The sequence below is a fragment of the Taurulus bubalis genome (genome assembly GCF_910589615.1).
Source record: "Taurulus bubalis genome assembly, chromosome: 17".
NCBI lineage: Eukaryota > Metazoa > Chordata > Actinopteri > Perciformes > Cottidae > Taurulus > Taurulus bubalis.
The window spans coordinates 8,672,591-8,691,142 of record NC_136605.1 but is presented as its reverse complement, the minus strand read 5'-3'; the positions used below and the strand labels follow the sequence as shown (position 1 = coordinate 8,691,142).

Genomic DNA, 18,552 nt, shown 5'->3' with positions numbered 1-18,552 from the left:
CTTTCATTATATCAAAATAAATGCTGTCTAAATAAGGTTCTTGTTCATTTTTCGAAATTATTTGATGATTTTCTCAACAATAGTCAGTTGTGCAGAAATGATTTTACAATCACACAAGGGGAACAAGAAAAACTCCCATGCAAAGGAGAATACCCCAAATCTAGTCTGACATCTCTCTCATGGAGGAGTTTTTCAGCACCTTTGATGTCGGTTCACCTTTGTCTGGATGGTGAAGTTAATGAGGAGAGCAGCACATGTCCACTGCAGTACGGGATCCAAGGCACTGATCAAAGAACCCAGAGACAGATCAGTCATGTGAGTCGACTGTGAGACTCAGACAGCCAATTTGTGAATTAAATCAATTCAAAGCTCTCAATGATGAGGCCCAGAGGTGTGTTTCCTTGTTGATATTATGTGCTTAAATTAACAGAAAAATACATTTTCACATGTCTTCAAATTAAGTTTATCTTTTTGTCGTCTTTAAAGGATTCTATGACAGAAATAAACAGTGTTGTTCAGTGCAAGTATTACATCCTGGCACCATCAGCTGAAGTACAAGGTACAGTGTCAAGTCTTGGGTTGTTTTTGTATGTGGAAAACCATCTTTTTATGGTCTTTTTGTGTTTATTTGTAGCTATTTTGTGTCTCTTTGAGGTTATTTTGAAACTTGTATTGCATCTCTGTAGTAACTATATATTTTACAAAGTGAGATTTAACATAACAACTATAATAATCTCTGAACAACACAGTGTTCAAGATTAAACCAGTGATTTCTAACCTTTGGGACTTGCGACCCTGAACAAAAAGCTCTGTGGTTGGGCTCTCTGGTTTTGTTTCAGATGTCTATGAGTCTTTAGCAGCTCTACCAGTTTTTCGTCTTTCCTTTTCCATTATTCATCACATAACCTCAAATGTATATTGTGACCTTTTAGAGGGGTCAGACCCCTTTAGGTTGGGATCCACTGGATTGAACCACTAAACTGTATTTAAAGTAGGGCAAACATCTGCATCTGGAGCAGCTGCAGCATTAAAATGCTGCTTATGCAGGGCGAGTACTTCCTTTACATACTTCAATTTACATCACGTCTACTCCTTCCATCAGTGGAGGCTCTGCAGCACATACCCAGGAGTTAAACTGTCAAGCCTCTGCGATGGATTACTTATCTAAGAAAGCATTAAGATGATAAGCCATTAGCTATAACTTATAAACACTGCACAGTACAGTCCTCCTCAAAGTGACAAATGACACTTTCGAGCCAGAAACAAAAGTGTTATTTGACTGTCTCAGTTTACTCTAAGTGGAAGGGCGTGTAGGGCATGAACGCCTCATGTGTTCAGACACACTAACCCTGTCACCTTTCTGAAATGAGCCGTAAACAAGGCAGGAATGTGAAGGTGAGTTCCCCACAGCTCGATGAGCAGAAACCAAAAGGAGCTGGAATGCTATTGAGAGTCAAACTTTCCCATCGGCTCCGTATAGTGCCCATATGAGGCTGCGATGCCACGGCATTCCCCTAACGCCTGCCATGGAGATCGCCACGCACGTCACTCCCAGAATTCCACTTGAGTTCTTGGTTCGGAGAAGTCACGGAAATAAAACTTATGTAACCCGCAGCTAATAGTCGTGCGTTTGGGTTTCTTTCCTCGAATGTTATCGGCTGCCACCACAGAGCGTCTGCTTCAACCCAAATTATAGGCCCAAAACGTTCTTATATAATAATTGCTAAGCTGCTGGAGGACGGCTACCCGGAGGATCATGCAGCGCTGCACGTTTACCAGAGCTTTCTATCGACCTTTGCCCCGTCATCTCATAAATGCAGGACAGATTCTAAGGGTGTCCGAGAAATTCGCCAGCATGTCACCCATTCTATCTCTGTCGAAACAGAGCATGGACAGATTATTGGCACAAGAAGAGGAAGATAGATCTACATTAGCGATACAATGAAGGGCCACTGACGTGACGAAATAGGGAAGGATGTGTAATTAGCACGTAGCGGCGTTTACAGCCAGCACAAGCTCACTTTAAGGACTTGGCTCATGGTCTTGGTCCTTTTATGTGAAGGAAATGATGTTGAGAGGCGATAAGACCCAGATGGTCCCTTGGAATGTTTTCTATCTGCGTCTGCCGCTTGTTTCAGGAAGGTTGTGTAGAAAAAGCACATTTACATAATCCACTGTTTATTTGGAATAAAAACTCTGTCTGGTGAGAAGGAAGCCAAGTAGCGTTTTAGATGTTAAGAGGCATATTACTCTTCTCTTTAATTTGATATTTTTATGATAATTCACTTACTCTTTCATGTGGCATGACATTATTTTATAACGTTATTTCAGTTTCTGGACCAAACACAAAATGGAAATTTGAAGTTGTATCAAAGTTACAGAGTTGGAGTCAAGATGTCAATCATCCAGCTCCTGAGAAAAGGAGTTTCTGTTTAAACGTTGTACAGCACAAGTAGAGGAAGCATGCAGTCAGAGATCTCGCCTTTTGGCAACGTAGTTTTCTTTTACAAGCTGTTCTAACTACAGACTAATTAAAATTAACAGGAATTACAATGGGAATCAAGCACACATGCTACCCAGATACTCAAAGCACTTATGTGACTTATGTAAAACATTCAAGGTGGAGTTTTACCTATGTTTTTTTGGCAGGGCATGGCAATCTCTGTTTCACTGCAGCGCTTTTTTCTTTTCTTATGCAGCGTAAACAGAAACCGTCGAGGTGTCGACCAATGAGAACGCAACACAGTGTAGTTAAAAAAACTAAACAATGACAACCATCAGGTATGTTAGAAATGAAGACAAGTGACATTTCTTTCTATTCAGGCGTGTGAGAGAAGGGCTGAAGTAATAACAAGGATTAACTCCCAACTGTCGGGGTTGAGACTAAACTGGGGAGAGAGACGGCGAACGGCGTCTGGCGGGTTCGCACGCCGCAGGTGTGAAACGTTATGTCACCGGGTTTGCACGCTCCTGGGAACTGAAAGCAGAGGCAGTGTTCAATGCAACTTGAGAAATGTGTCGTGTTCTTGTTCTTTTCTGAGGTGACATCGATTGACAGGTTTCACTGCAGCTTCCCTGCAAGATAATAAAAGAGGTGACAAACGAAAACAGCAACAATGCCGGCGCGAAGACAAATATTAGATCCAGACTTTGTTATTCAGGTCTGAGAGCTGCATATCATGACTGCAGTGCACTTTAGTCTGAGAGCCAGGGGAAGTGGGTTTGTGTGAGCACACAGGAAAGAGCTTCAGAAAAACAGACAGGATGGACTGAAAAATGAAAATGTTTTTCTTTTCTTTTTTTAAATGCGTAATGTGTAGTGTGATGTGTATGTTTGTGGGAAGGCCTGTAGAGGAAGCCTTGTCACTTGCTGTCCTGCATGCTCACACAATGCCTCATGTTATGTCTACACACTTAGTTACAGTGTGCCCAGACCCAGATGTAAACAGACGGTGTCCTGGTAACCAGGTGGTGGGTGGAGCGCGCCGCTGATTTCAGTGTCTGTTCCAGGGCAAGAAGGTGCATGGGAGGATGTTATTTAGAAACAATTCAGGCAAAAAAGGAGAGAGTGATGGTGGAGATACGGAGAGACAAGAAGGGGGGTATTTGGCGTGAGAGCTGTGCGAGTGGTAAAACATGTCTGCATTTACTTCCCGAGAAGTGTTTTTACGTGATAGCAGGTAAATACCAGCATGCCTGAGTCACTCGCCGTGCCCCGACACACCACCCATCACTTCATTTCACCACATCACAGGTGAGCCACTGATGCGTGGAGGGCCTGGCATATCCTGCTGCGCCTGGAGCAATGAGGCGCAGAGCCAGGAAAGATATATAACACACTGGAATGTTTGGGATTGGACAATTTCACAGTCAAGAAAAGAATATATAATACAGCCACCCAATATTCATATTTATTTTTAGATAATGTCTAGAGTGAGAACACGTCCCTGTCCATTCACATTAAACCATTGAGCCCCTGCAGCGGCCCGGTGGAACCAGAGTCGTCTGCTGTCTCCAACTTTATTTTCTCAGCCAGAGCAAGGATTTGACCCCGCCAACCTCCGATGATGAGATCTGCACTTTAACAATCAGAACTTTCTCCGTGTATTTTGTTCAAACCAGCTGGATCTTGCCTCCGATACACATCTCAGATACGTCTCTCAGATACGTTTGTGCCCGTGCGCCGAACAAAAGTCACCACAATGGTGCAGCTGCATTGGGAATGCATGTTTGCCGGAACTGTCCCGCGCTGACCTCCGGCTTAAGCCGTGGGTACGACTCCAGCGTTCTGGGATAAATACAGGTCAGGCCTCGGCTCCGGACAGAATCGAGTGCCCGAAGGCCGAGAAAAGAGCAGGAACAGGATGTCCCCGATCTGGCGCAGAGAAAGAATGCCTCGAAGCGGCTGACAGAAGACGGAGGGGCCTTTTCCCATGACACAATCCTCGCTACTTCCTGGAGCGCTGGGGTTTTGTACACAAACTGGTCCTGTGGAATGCAAACCCGGCAGGTCAGGCAGTGGCCCTGAGGGTTAGAGCTGACGTAGAGCTACATGTCCAGGAGGCAACCGTTAACCCTGCATCCCATATATCAACAAACTCTGGGAAAATACACGTGTATGAAACATGATGCTCTAATCCCCTCTCATGACACGACCTTTGACCTCGGTCCGGGATGGAAGTTTGGCCCACAGCAAGATTGTAATGTTCTTGCACTTGAGATATTGATATTGATGACTATACAGTTTTTGTTTTCTGTCAGTCTTCATGGAGCCCTATAAATGATGGTCCTGTAGCTTGGTTATTAATAATACATCCAGACAGATTGCATCTCTCTCTGTGAGAATAAAACTTGCATGTAAATACAATTCTAAAATGATCAAGTAGGAATAATAATGATCAGGTTATTGCTTGTTATACTAAAGTGGTTTCAGAGAATTCTATTCTATACATTAGACATTTGAAGTGTGTTGATTCTGCCCCTGTGTCCGTGTGGTCATACTTTCCACACCTCCGATCCGGTTTCAGCCGTGATGATTTTACCATTCCACTCCCTCTGTGCTGCCTTGTGAAAAACACTCGGTGCATTTCTCAGGCTCTGTCTTTGCCTTTTATTGAAGTAAAGCTTCCATTCGTCGTCGGAGCCACATCTCTCACCGGGCGGTGGTGTATAAGTACCTTAAGTTACAGCTGCTTGGTTCAGGTCTTTATCATCCTGAATGAAATTCTCAGAGGAGGGAATTCTTTGGATCTCTCACTCCGCTGTCCTGGAGGCTGGATAGGTTTCGCAGAGCTACATATCCCTGAAACATCTGATATAAGAATGCTATATCCAGCTGTAACGTACACAGAGGAATATCTTCACTCAAACAGTTTACTTTGGACATTTACCATAGTCAGCAAAGAGCTGCACACATACAATAGAGAAATAGAAGAAAGTCTGGAGAGACCCCAAAATAACATGTCTCCAGACAAAACACCAGTTAAACCGAAAAAGAGTCGAGAGGCTGCAGAGTTTGATGAAGTATTATACTTGAAAAGAAGGATATTAAATTAATCTAATGTGTGTTGAGAAGAGAGGCGAGAAAAGGTCACAGACACAGTAACTCGAGCTCATCAGATGCAGACGGATAGTCATAATAATAAAATCTATTAAGTCAAGAACAAAGAACTTAAACGGAGGTTTTAACAAAGCAAAACAAAACCTCTCCGACAGGTAGAGAGGAAGGAAGTTGATAATGTGAACGCTGTGGTGCGAACTCAATGGCATGAGGACACCAGATTAAACACCAAGCCAATGTCTTCTATATCCTCATTGCTATCTGCAGCATTTTAACATTTTAACTTTTTGACGACAATTTCAACCATTACTTTGAGCTATTTATCAATGCAAGCAACTGTTTATGTTTTACCTTCAGGTATCTATTTTAACTGTTTGATTTGTTTGTACTTTTAGCTGACATTTTCTACATAACTATTTTGCACACACTCTTAGTCGCAAGTTAAGCGAAATATTTGTTGAATCAGTTTGTATTTTATTACACTTACCGCCTGGCAACGACAGAATTAAATCAGTGAGGTAGAGTTTACTAGAGGAACGTTTGTGCTATCACATGTGAAGTATATTACATTTTTATTATATGTTCTTATTAATGCAATCTATAATGTATGCTATTCTAAAGTCAAAAGGAGGCTGTATTCACAAAAGGGAACCCTGTCTCCTCTCTCTTACCAGGCGGATGTAGATCCAACCTTGGCTGGTACTGTGTTGGCTGATAACAAGAATGACGGGCCTCTTTTTAGATAAGGAACATGTTTGACATTATCACCTTCAAAAGGCCAATTAACTGTTTCATCTTGTACCTGAAAAGTGAGGCAGCGAGAGAGAAAAGATTGGCATTATTCCGCCCGGCCTTAAACACCCTCAGCAAACAATGGCCTAATTACAGGTACAGCGATCCATTTCAGCTTCACCACATCCACCGCGACACGTTTTCGGCTGTTTCACTTCTGCTCGTCACTCTCACACACGGGACATCCTGTCGAGCACATCTGCTTCGGCGGCCCCACCTCAGCCATGCACTCATTACGTGCGTCTGTGCGGGAATAGCACGGCTCAATGTGACTCCCACGACCTGGTCCCGCACAGGGTGAGCACATGAGCAGATGCCTTATTCGCTTGTACGCTTGCACAACTTCCAACAAGCACTTTACCTTTCTCCCAAAAATGACACACAGCTGCACATGTGGGATGTCAGATCTTCAGAAGTCTGTTTACGTTTGGGTTATGTGGGCCAATCTGGTCCAGGAGTTGTTTTAAAAAGCTTTTCCAGACCGCTGTGCACCTCCCTTCGATCTACTCTTGGTAATTACCGGGCCACAGCGAGACGATGGCCACATGTAGCAGCAAGCTGCCCTCCACGAAGCATAGGCTGCACCATCCTTTACAGCCGGGATGGATACAGAGGCAACTAATGGAGGAGGTGAAGAAGATGAGTTTCTCCACCCCAGTTAAAGCAACGTGAATGTGCCTCATCACTTCTTCGACAAGAACAGTAACAAAAACTCCCTGCGCACATGCAAAAGCACAAGTTGCATGACCCTGAACAAGTTTTTAGTGAAAATAACGAACGGGTGCACACAAGATACCATAATGCAGCTAAAACTCAGTAAACGTCTGAGGTCAGGAGGTCCAAGAGTTTGAACAATGCTTGGGAGTCGTAGATATTTGAGAGAGGTTCAAGGCCCTGCTGTTATCTGTCCCACAGACTCTGGGACAGCAGCCAAGCTGATGCCATCTCAAGAGGAGGAACGCAGCAAAATGGCAGGAAATTCCTACTTGGTTTGCTCTCATCAGCAGGAGAAATTCTTTCAAATGAGGCTGCTGAAATGTTGCACAAATATGCAAGTTCTTTGGAATGGATAGAAGCAGAGCCGTGGGAATGCACATGGGACGGAAACCAGTTTAAATGCAGAAACATGGCAACTAGGCACAAAAGAGGAAGAAGGAAGTCAAATTTCATGTTTGTAATCTCCACTCTATAGAAGAAATAGCACTTTTTTCCTCTCCTAAAGAATGCACCCAACTCCAGCACGATGTCATGTTTTTCTTGACAGCTTGGTCAGATGCATTGTTGGAGTCAGTCCATGGTTCTGCTAGACTCAACACGAGCTCTGGAAGATGAATGCGTTGTCCCTGAGGATTTGGCGCCACCTATTGAAAACTGCATATAATGGCATCTTGTTGTCGCAAAACTTATTTTCCAGTTACTGCTCAGAACTTGCATGCTGGATTAATATTGAATAAAAGACACTTCTGGTCCTTGGCTTTGGTCAGAATGTCTTGTTCTGAAATGGCTCACGTTTCCTCTGACACATTACTGTTTCCTCTTCCTGTAATTATACCACAAAATTACACAAAATGCTCAATAAACCTACCACAAAACATATTTAGTTAAAACATCTTTACAGTTAGTCACTGTAATTTGCATAGCATTAACATTATACTATGATATTCCTTCTGGAATTCTAATCCTCCTAAAAGGATTAGAAAGACCAGCTTGCTTATCCACACTTGACCCTTAGGTTCGTAAGGTCTGCCTGACCACTACTTAAAGAATTAATAACTGTAAAATATGTCATTTAAAAAATCCATATGAGGTGTATCAATTGGTGTATTGATCCTTCTGCTTTGTTGGTCTAGATTAAATCAAATCTTGAACTGAGAAGTTGACAGGAGCAACTAGCTGTACTGTACCTATTGGAATAAAATGTCTAACAGGGACTGATTCGGAACACTCTAGGTCAACACCATTTTACATTTTTGAGCATGGAAGTTAATTCCTAATCTTGGGAACAGTATGTAAGAGGGAAATAGCTCCACAGCTTATTCATAGCTTTCATCGTTTGCTCAGAATATGACGTCGGAAATGAAATGACTTCATCTCAAATTGAAGAAAGCATCAGCAAACGACAGCTCTCTCTGAGACATATCACAACAAGTTGTTTCACACGCCTGGGAAAAAGGATGCAAGGTCTCTAAATCTAAACAGCACTCAACGATTTCCCTCCTCGACCTCTTGAACTCCAACCCATTGAGCTCCTTTCTGGCTGTTCTCATGCTCATTGTGTGATGCTCTGCTGCCGCCTGGTGCTTATACGTGGTGCAAGTTCGACACCTCCAATACATTTATTATACATACACCAGGGGTGTCAAACTCATTAGGGGCCACATATTGCACATTTTGATCTCAAGTGGCCCAGATCAGTAAATTCATAGCATAATAACGCATGCATAACGACAATATTTCTCTATGTTTAAATCATTGGTGAAGGTTTTTGGATGATAAACCCTATTTTAAGGTCTTTCTACAATAAACTAGAAACATAAAGACCAAAAATTCAGACATCAGCCCACTGTTTATTCCCCCGGGCTCTCCTCTGTAGATTCCCTCGCTTTGTGGCGCGTTTGTGACGCGTTCATGACGTGATCCATCTTTAACAACTTACAACACAGTGCCTCGTGGTAAAAAACACAGTGAAATGTCCAAAAACGTTATCCCCCATTTGCAGCTTGTACTTTCCCTGAATTTTTTCACAACGCCTGATTTTCTCCCGATCATTGATGGATCACCGTCTGTAGCCCCACTGACAGCGCGGGTCCAGTCCACTCCCACCCGGTCCAGCGCTTCAACGAGAGCGCTAAAGATGTAATTGGCTGCAGTGGTGTCTGTCATAGGTATCAACTCAAGGAACTCCTCGGTGACCGCCAAAATCTCATCAACACCACGAATGAATAAGACCAGTTGAGCAACATCTGTAATGTCAGCGCTCGCATCGATTGCAACTGAAAATGCTACAAATTGCTTTACTTTATGCTTTCTAACTAAATCTGCTGAAAGATTGGAAATCCTATCCGTCACAGTATTCCTCGTTAGGCTAATGTTTTTTTTTACAGTTATCCGGTGGGCCGAGCTGGAACCCCTGGCGCCCGGATCCGGCCCACGGGGCCTTATGTTTGACACCCCTCAGGCCTTCATGTCGCTGGAAGTATTATCACAAGCACCCCCACAAAGGCACTTTCCCATGTGTCTATCCAAACAAGGGCATGTGAAAAGAATGGAGGACTCCAGGTGGCAGATACCATGTTTAGGGTTAACTGGCCTTGTGATAAAGAAATATGTGAAAACAATGAGAAGAAGCGCTTTCACATGCCTCCATCTTATCCTGTGTGCTCCGGCTGCTCTCTCCTGAAGCAGATCAGTTGGCAGCTCCATGGACAAGAAGGTGGTGCTGATCACAGGCTGCTCCTCGGGAATCGGTCTCAGCCTGGCTGTCCGGTTGGCCTCCGACCCCAACAAAACATTCAAAGGTAAGCACTTCTATCTCTGTCTTTTATTGCAGTCCTTATGTCAAGAACTGTTGCTGTTAAAGACCGTTTAAGCCCACGGAGACTCTGTACAGCACATAATCTGCTGCCAGTGTTCTGAAACATGCATGTGATCTGTCTAAAAAGCAAAACATGTCAAAGTAAAAACCATACCACTAAATGCTTTCTGTTTAGTGTATGCCACGATGAGAAACCTGGCCAAGAAGGAGCGTCTTTTAGAGTGTGTGAAAAGCCTGCACAAGGACACCTTGGATATTCTCCAAATGGACGTGACCGTCCGGCAGTCCATCCTGGAGGCGAGGGACAGGGTTGCGGAGAAGCGAGTGGACATTCTGGGTATGCTCTCGTGCCGGCGCGTTGTCATTTTGTTTCGTGCGCTTTGTGTCATTTTGTGTGTGTGCGCGTGTTAATGGGCTCATCCTCGCTGATCTCAGTGTGTAATGCCGGAGTGGGCTTGATGGGGCCGCTGGAGGTGCAGTCCTTGGACTCAATGAGGCAGATACTGGAGGTCAACCTCTTCGGTACCATCCAGACCATCCAGGCTTTCCTGCCAGACATGAAGGCTCAGGGCCAAGGCCGCATTCTGGTCACCGGGAGCACCGGAGGGCTTCAGGGTGAGTCGAGAGTGGGGTTGTGGAGTTCTGACGGGAATCCCAAGAACAAAATCGCTGTTGACGTTTGCCGCCGTGCCCGAAATTGCCGGAATAAGCCACCTTCCTCCTTCTCGCTCTCTTGCAGGTCTGCCCTTTAATGAGGTGTACTGTGCCAGTAAATTTGCAATAGAGGGAGCGTGTGAGAGTTTGGCTGTCCTCCTGCAACACTTCAATATCCAGTGAGTTTTAAATGTTTGTTTTATGTGTCTTCTCTTCCGTTGTTTGGACGCTGTTAACCGTGAAGGTTGATTGTGATTCATCCTGCAGCGTGAGTCTCATTGAGTGTGGGCCGGTCAACACTGACTTCCTGGTCAACCTGCAGAGGGCGGAGCTCGGTGATGCGTCCCTCCAACAGGTCGACGCCCTCACCCTCAGCCTCTACGAAAAGTACCTGCAGCACTGTGGCGCCGTTTTCCAAAACGCAGCGCAGGACACTGAGGACATCGTGAAGGTGTGTTGAAGATAAGATAAAGATATATAAATATAAACAGGGCAAGATTCAATAGACAGATATACAAAATGTACACAATGCCAAAAACATAAACCAGGTTAACGGAAAGGCTCATTAGTTGCTCATCTCTCAACTTGCTTGTTCTAGACCATAACTGCATTACATATCATATATTGTGTCTGTATATGGATAACTTCTACTTTTCATTCTGAACGTGCATTTAATATGATTTAGCTTTCACTTGAAGTCAAATTTTGAATAATAAACTTTTAATAATAATAATAAAAAAAAATATTTCATATGGCTACTTTTACTTTAGTAGAGATCAAAATACCGCGATAGTTTTATCACAGCAAAAAAGTTAGTGTGTCTAAGTACGAGCACTGCTCCACTTCAGTGTGTGTATGTGTGTGTGTGTGTGTGTGTGCGTGCGTGTGTGTGCGTGTGTGTGTGTGTGTGTGTGTGTGTTTTCGTCTCCAAGGTGTTTCTGGAGGCCATCCAGGCGGCCAGCCCGGCTTTCAGATACTTCACCGGCGGTGGAGTGCCACCTCTCACCAAACTGAAGATCACAGATCCAGATGGCTCACGGTACATCAGTGCTTTGAGCAAAATCATGTTCTCAGCTGAGGAACAATAATGTTGCCTCGTTTTCCACTAAGCCATCACTTGCTCTTCTCCTTCTTTACGTGCACAGGTCAACATTTCTGCTCTTTCAGATTTTGGGGAATAAAGTTGACGCACTGTGACTCACTGGTTGCTCGAAGGGCGATGAGTTCAGTGGTGTTAGTTCACATGGAGCGACTACATGCTTCTATTTTTGTATGTCACTTATCAAAAGTTGTATTCCTTATCACAATGTAAAGTTATGAATATAAAAAATAGATCATGTTGGTAGAGAATTATTTGAAAAGGGTTATGTTTTTAATGCGTTCCTGTCTTCTAATAGTTTTCCCGTCTCACTGGTTGGCATAGTTTCAAAGGGATCGGCGAGCTTCTCGACATTACCACCCTACTAAATGTAAAACACGCCAAGAATTCTCTCATTTCGTTTTTGATTGGCCTCCTGAAGCAACATGAACAACTTCCTCGTTCCAAAGCATGGAATGAAGAAATGTTTCATTTCTTTTCTTGTGTTTGCTGAATGGCTTGCCTTAAAGTGGACCTTGAGGGATAACTTAATAAAGTACTTTAACTGACCTGGATGATACCTGTTATTACACTTTGTGCAGTTATTACTTCATAATAAAGGTCACAAGGAGGAACACGGGAAATACTGACCAAATTCTGCATTTTCTTTTTGGTATTTTATTGAAGTGGAAAAATCCTTTGTTTAAAAAAAAAGAAGAAGTATAATGCTTTAAAAGGTATAAGACCCTTTACATGGTAAAGACAAACAAAAGAAGCAACAACAAAACAAGAAATATGACAATAGTGAGAAAAAAACTTGCAGGTTGGCATCTGCAGTTCTGAGGTTGCGGGTGCATGGAGGTCAGAAATATAATGTCAGAAGATATATGACATGACATGACATATCATGACATATCTCTACTAGATACATGAATGAAGGCCTGTTAATGATTAATGCATGCTCAGTGTATAAATGAGTAATACCTGCTCAGTGTATAAATGATAAATGCATGCTCAGTGACGTCTTCGCAAACCAGTGACATCACTGCAGTGACTCCTATGTATAGTTGTGAGACAACAAATTGCATTAATAGAAGAACATGTCATAGTTATTACTGCAAATCTTCTATTATTTTCATTTTTCAATAAAAATCTATCAGAGGTGATTAAAAAACAACGAAAAGGTAAGAAAAGTATTTCTGAAAGAGGAAGTCTAGCTGCCTCGGCTGGGCTTCTGAATCCCTAAACTGTATAAAGCTGAACGAGGGCCATGCAGCAGCCATCGGCTGCATGTGTAATCGTCGGCTCGGGGCTGTTAAGCGCTTGAGTATGTTCTCTTTTAACGTGAATGGTTAGCTTGTCTCTACGTCTACGCATTACGTCTCTGGCCTTTGATTGCATGGCTGAGGTTCTTAAATCCCTCCCTCATCAAGTGCCTTAGTTCCAGTCTGAAGCTCCTGAACTGGATCCTGCTGGACCGGTTCTGACTGTGTGCTAACACGTAATGCTGCAGCACCCAGAGGTGTTATAGCCTCTTAAAGCCATGCAGTGTTATGCAGATTAATAATGAAAATACAAATATAGTTTACAATCATACTGCTATCAAACTCGGCTTTATACACTTCATTTGATTGGAGATGATGCAGCATCAAAGTCTAGGATGAGTCATGAGCACAGCATGTCGAAACCTCTCAAAACCCCTTAAACCCAGGAGTCAAATATGTTTAGTGATTCACTCACAAATGAGTCATATGTGACAAACCCTCTGACAGTAGAAGAACAAATATGCCTTTCCTTATCTATTTTGGGGTGATAAGAGTAAAAGTGTCTAAATTCGCAACTTGTCTGTTTCTATAACAAGTGAGATTAGTTCCAACTAGTATAGCTATTTTACATTCCATAATAACAATACTACTCGTGATACCTTTTCTATTAGAAATCATGGAAACAAGTCGTGTTTTATAAAAAAGACATAACCTCTGAAAAGAAAAAAAGTCCAGCTATACTTCAATTCACAAATAAGTGATCAATTTAACTTTTAAACTGGGCCAAGCTCTCTGATTGGCCAGAGCCTGCTGCCTCGTCACTGCTTTCTGTATCGCACAAGTGGAGCGGCTCATCAGTCGGAACAAAGCCGGGTTGCTGCCGCTGCCGCCGGGGTGCAAGCGCCGCCGTGTCTCCTGAGAGCTCGTCCCAGTCTCCAGAGGTGAACCCCGGCATGACCAGCAGGAAGACCCCGCTCCTCCTCAGGGCGCTGCGCGAGCTGTCCGGAGCCCGCTCCTCCAAAGCGGCGCGAGGCACCGGGAGCGGAGCGAGTAGCATGTGAGTGAAAACCGGACTTCCCGGCAGAGACGATGCGTGACGTCAGGAGGGAGAAATACTGAAGACGGGTTCGATTGAATGTCATTAGTCAGAAATTTCTCGAAATGTGGCGGCTGGTGGGATTTAGATGTTAAACTTCCTATTCTTAACTTCCACGGTTTGTCATTGACTTCTGCGTGAGTTGTACTGCGGAGAGTGAGTGAGTGAGTGAGTGAGTGAGTGAGTGAGTGAGTGAGTGAGTGTGTGTGTGTGTGTGTGTGTGTGTGTGTGTGTATGTGTGTGCGTGTGTGAGAAGCGCACTTGACGACTAACCTGCAGTCATGCGACTCTGTGGCGCCCTCTTGTGGTGGTTATTCCTCGTGCATTCAACAAGCTGCAAGGGAATAATGAATGGAGGATAAATAGGGACATTTCAATCCAGTCTGTCATGTAATGTTCTGTTTTTATTATTATATATAATCCCACAGACTCATGTATCAGGGTTCATACTATCATGGAAAACCTGGAAAAGTCATGGAATTTTAAAATGGTTATTTCCAGGCCTGGTAAAGTCCTTGAAAAAATAAAATCCCAAAAGCTTTGGAAAAGTCATGGAAATTTGTTATATTCATATGTTCATGTTGTTCATTTACGCTGAGTTTGAAATAATGAATATGCTTTTAAAAGAAAGATGCTCAAAACATAAGCAGGCATACACTATAGTATATCTATAAATGGTTATTCTTCTAATCAAACTATTGTCTCTCATTCATTTGTATAATTTAAGGTATACTGTATGCTTTTGGAATTCTCATTGTTAGTTTAAATATTACATGTTCTCACTTTTTCATGTTTACACCGAGATTTCACAAAATGCTTGGTCATGGAAATTTGGTTCAAGGAAAAGTGATGGAAATCCATTGGTCAAAATGTGTATGAACCCTGATGTATGTCTTCCTCTTCAGGCACTTGTGGGGCTCCTGTGGGGCCCTGGCAGTGAGAAGGGTCGGCCTGCCTCTCCGGCCCGCCGTCCTCGTCAGCACACCCAGCCGCAGCTTCATCAACCTGGCTTCCCCCGTCAGCAGGAGCAGGATGGAGTACACTGAGTGCCGGACACTAGGGTGAGTGCCCCGAAATGACAAAGACCACTGAAATACCAACACGATAGCTCACAAACAAAGCACCTGATCTAAACGTTGTACACGGACAGGTTAGGTATCGATTCATGGATTAATGGACAATCAGAGAGTTAAGATGCAAATATATTGACAAAGAAAAAATGGTCTAGGTACCATTTAGGAATATTACATAGCAATTTCACACAAAAAAGTACTGAAAATAGATTACATTTGAAATTGAATTAAATATCGTATGTGCGCCTCTGTCTCTGTGACTGTGTTCAGGTATTCTCCAGAGCAGATGTACAAAGTGGTGGCCAGTGTGGACCAGTACCGCCACTTTGTTCCCTGGTGCAAGAAGTCTCGGGTCACAAAGGGACAAAACGGCCACGTCCGGGCGGACCTCGAAATAGGTTTCCCCCCCATTGTGGAGCGCTACACCTCTGAGGTCACCGTCGTCCCAAACCACCAAGTCAGGGTAGGTCCCAGCCTGTAGCTCCAGGAAAACAAGTATTCTTTTCTCAAGCAATGTACTTTGACACTTTGACTTTTGGCAGTCAATGAAAATTGAAGTAATTTCTTTTGTAATAGGCGGTGTGTACCGATGGATCCCTCTTCAGCCACCTTGAAACAATATGGAGGTTCACCCCTGCAGACAAAGACCTGCCAACCTCCTGCAAAGTGGATTTCTCTGTAAGTCTATGAAAGGAAATTAGTATCTGACCCTGAGGGTCATGAGGAAATCCAGTTTTTGCACCGCCCACAGTAATTTGAATTAGAAGTAGAATTCTGCAATGATAATAGAATAATGTAAACAATGAAAGGAGTCAAATAGCATGTGACCGTATTATTATTATTATTATTATTATAATATACAAACCCACTGATCAATATAAAATGACTTGCCCATGGGACTTAAGGGATCAGATTAGGGCTGTAACAACAAATCAATAAAATCGATTATCAAAAGTGTTGGCAACGAATTTCATTATCGATTCGTTGTGTTGCGCGATTATTACGCCGGGCAATAAGTTGCGGAGAAGAAAAAAAGAGCGGAGCAGAGCAACTGGCCGGCCAGCGTTTCTGAGATTGGAGTGAGACACGAGAAAAGCTGAGGTTGTGATGTTCTCAAAAATAGAAGATCTTTGACAAGTCGAGTCTTAGCCAATCAGCGTCTTCATGTTCCTCAAACTTGTTTTTAATGGAAGCTAGTCAGCTTGCTATCGCGTTAGCTAACGTGTTTGGTTGTGTATTGTCGTTAAAGTTACGTTATGTTCCGTTACAGTTCAGTCTTGTTAGTAAAAAAACGTAACGTGATGAAACATGCCGTCACCCCCCGGTCTGGTTCAGTTCACGCTGTCACTCGTTAACGTTAAACCGGCTCACCGGCGGATCTGGCTGCAGGTTTTTTGTTTTTTTTTACTCAAAATAGAATGAAGCAAATCACGTCGTTGGGCTTAGCCAGCAACGTGACGTCGTGGTCATAAGAGACCCAGAATGAAAGAGTTTAAGGAAGAGGACGCTCTATATGGAGCAGTACAGCTTCCCTCTGTCCAGTATTTCATACATATTGATAAAGCAGGGTATGTAAATGCAGCCTCTGGAGGGATCAATTACAGTAAAAAAGGGCTCACATTTGGCAGATGTAAAGCATAGATGTGTATGTTTTTAGTGTTAGTCCATTTTGTTGTTTTAATTAACAGCTCAGGGATGTTCAAGGAGCAACCTGTTTGTGCACTTTCTGAAGATGTTTTGCACTGTCACTTCTGTTTTTGAATAAAGGGTTGGAAATGAACGCTTTTTTGATAAAAAACATTTTTTTATCCGATTCATCGATTAATCGAAAAAATAATCAATCGATTATTAAAATAATCGTTAGTTGCAGCCCTAGATCAGATGGCATGCTTAAAGAGAGACTCATTCCAGGTCTTGTACTATTGTGAATGGATTACTGGATTCAAATGGGGTAAAATGTCATTATGTTCTTAATTTGGTCTTGAGTGGCATGCTGGTGTCCCAGGAGGCCTGAAATAACAGTCAGGGCAGGGAACAGTGTGAAGAAGCTGCTGAGAGGAGTTTGGCCTAAATGTTGGCTCAGGAAGTAATTGCATTTCAGTGGAACATGTACAATAAAATGGACATTTCAAGGAAGTAAAAGTCTTGACAGTCAAAAGACATCTTTGGTTGTGATTGTAGAATAAACTCACCAACAAGTTTCCCCCCTTGTGTCCTCTGTAGGTTTCATTTGAGTTCAAGTCTCTTTTGCACTCTCAGCTGGCCAACGTCTTCTTTGACAAAGTGGTTAAACAGATGGTCAACGCCTTTGAGTCACGAGCTGCGGCGCTTTATAGGAACCAGCAAAGGCGCCGTTGAGGAGGCGGTCCACATGAGGCCTCCAGGTTCCCTGAGACCTTCAACCAAACCCTGATATCAACACTTGTCTTACACAGGAAGCTGGTTCTTCTTTTAGCACTCGCCCATATCTTATACTTGAGTTACTATTTATTTGTAATCCACAAGTTAATTTATTTACTTTATTGTACATATTTAGTTACTTAAAGGTACGGCATAAATGCATGGTTTCAAATGATCACGTTTCTTTGTAAGATTGGGGATGAAACATCTATAAAAGGGTTCAAAGCTATTTTTGTTCAGCACTTTTTTGTCGGTGGAATTAAAAAGCTTTTATTTTGGTAAATCTATGTCCAAGCGTCATTTTTCTGAATTTCTATTTTTTATGGGCTGCATTTGTAATAAAAATTGCGATAGACCCCAGTGACGGGGGAAGCAAGGATTTCCAGTGTAATGGATCGTATCAATATCTGTTTACTTGATGTTGCGTTTGGGCAAAATAATGAAGGAAAAAAAACTTGTTCAAATCTGCACCTGGTTTACTTTCTTCACCCTTAACAAAAAGTAGGGGACATACAGATGAGGTCACAGAGCAGACACAGACAATAGAAGCTCGAACAGTTCAAAGATCCAATATGAGAAATATTATAGTTGGCGGACAACTTATTTCACCCCATTTCAATTCTGTGGTTCAGGTGAGTTCACAGCAAATCTGTTCTCTCTGATCAGAGTCAGGATTTAAATACAGGGTTGAAGGAATAACAGGAATTGACTTTGAAACTATTTGCACAAGAGGCGTGTAGTCGTGTTCAGTCCAGAGAGCGGTTTGCTCTGCTAGTGGCTTTGCATCATACAGGTCTGTTTTACAGGACTAAAGGTGATGGACACATGGAGGTGCGACCTCTTACAGGTCTGGACTCTCTTCACACTACTACAAAAGGCTTCACTCAGATTTGTTAATTAACGTAAAACAGTTTCTGTGTGCACAGGGGTTACTGTTACAGACCGAACTGACAGGAATACACAAAGGCCATATAAAATAATACAGTTAATGCAGTGATCTAAAATTGAGTTTAATCGTCTTTAAACCCCGTGGAAAAAATACACGCAGCAGCAGAAGAATATCTTAGTGACTATTAATATTTATCAAGATGGTGTTTCT

General features: G+C 42.9%; 2 protein-coding genes across 2 annotated transcripts; both read left to right on the top strand.

Annotated features, from left to right (window-relative positions):
- Window positions 1-9,773: 9,773 nt before the first annotated feature.
- Window positions 9,774-11,629, top strand: hsd17b1 (hydroxysteroid (17-beta) dehydrogenase 1; the record flags this gene model as incomplete). Its single annotated transcript, XM_079233864.1, has 6 exons — window positions 9,774-9,870; window positions 10,063-10,224; window positions 10,323-10,502; window positions 10,627-10,720; window positions 10,809-10,992; window positions 11,474-11,629. 6 exons carry the CDS (start codon window positions 9,774-9,776, stop codon window positions 11,627-11,629), a joined length of 873 nt encoding a protein of 290 aa, XP_079089990.1.
- Window positions 11,630-13,786: 2,157 nt separating this feature from the next.
- LOC306749829 (coenzyme Q-binding protein COQ10 homolog, mitochondrial) lies at window positions 13,787-17,704 on the top strand. Its single transcript, XM_079233162.1, is given in 6 exon segments — window positions 13,787-13,941; window positions 14,886-15,041; window positions 15,324-15,516; window positions 15,630-15,731; window positions 17,277-17,397; window positions 17,400-17,704. Coding segments are annotated over 6 exon segments (705 nt in total). The 5' UTR covers window positions 13,787-13,837; the 3' UTR covers window positions 17,429-17,704.
- The last annotated feature ends 848 nt before the right edge of the window (window positions 17,705-18,552 follow it).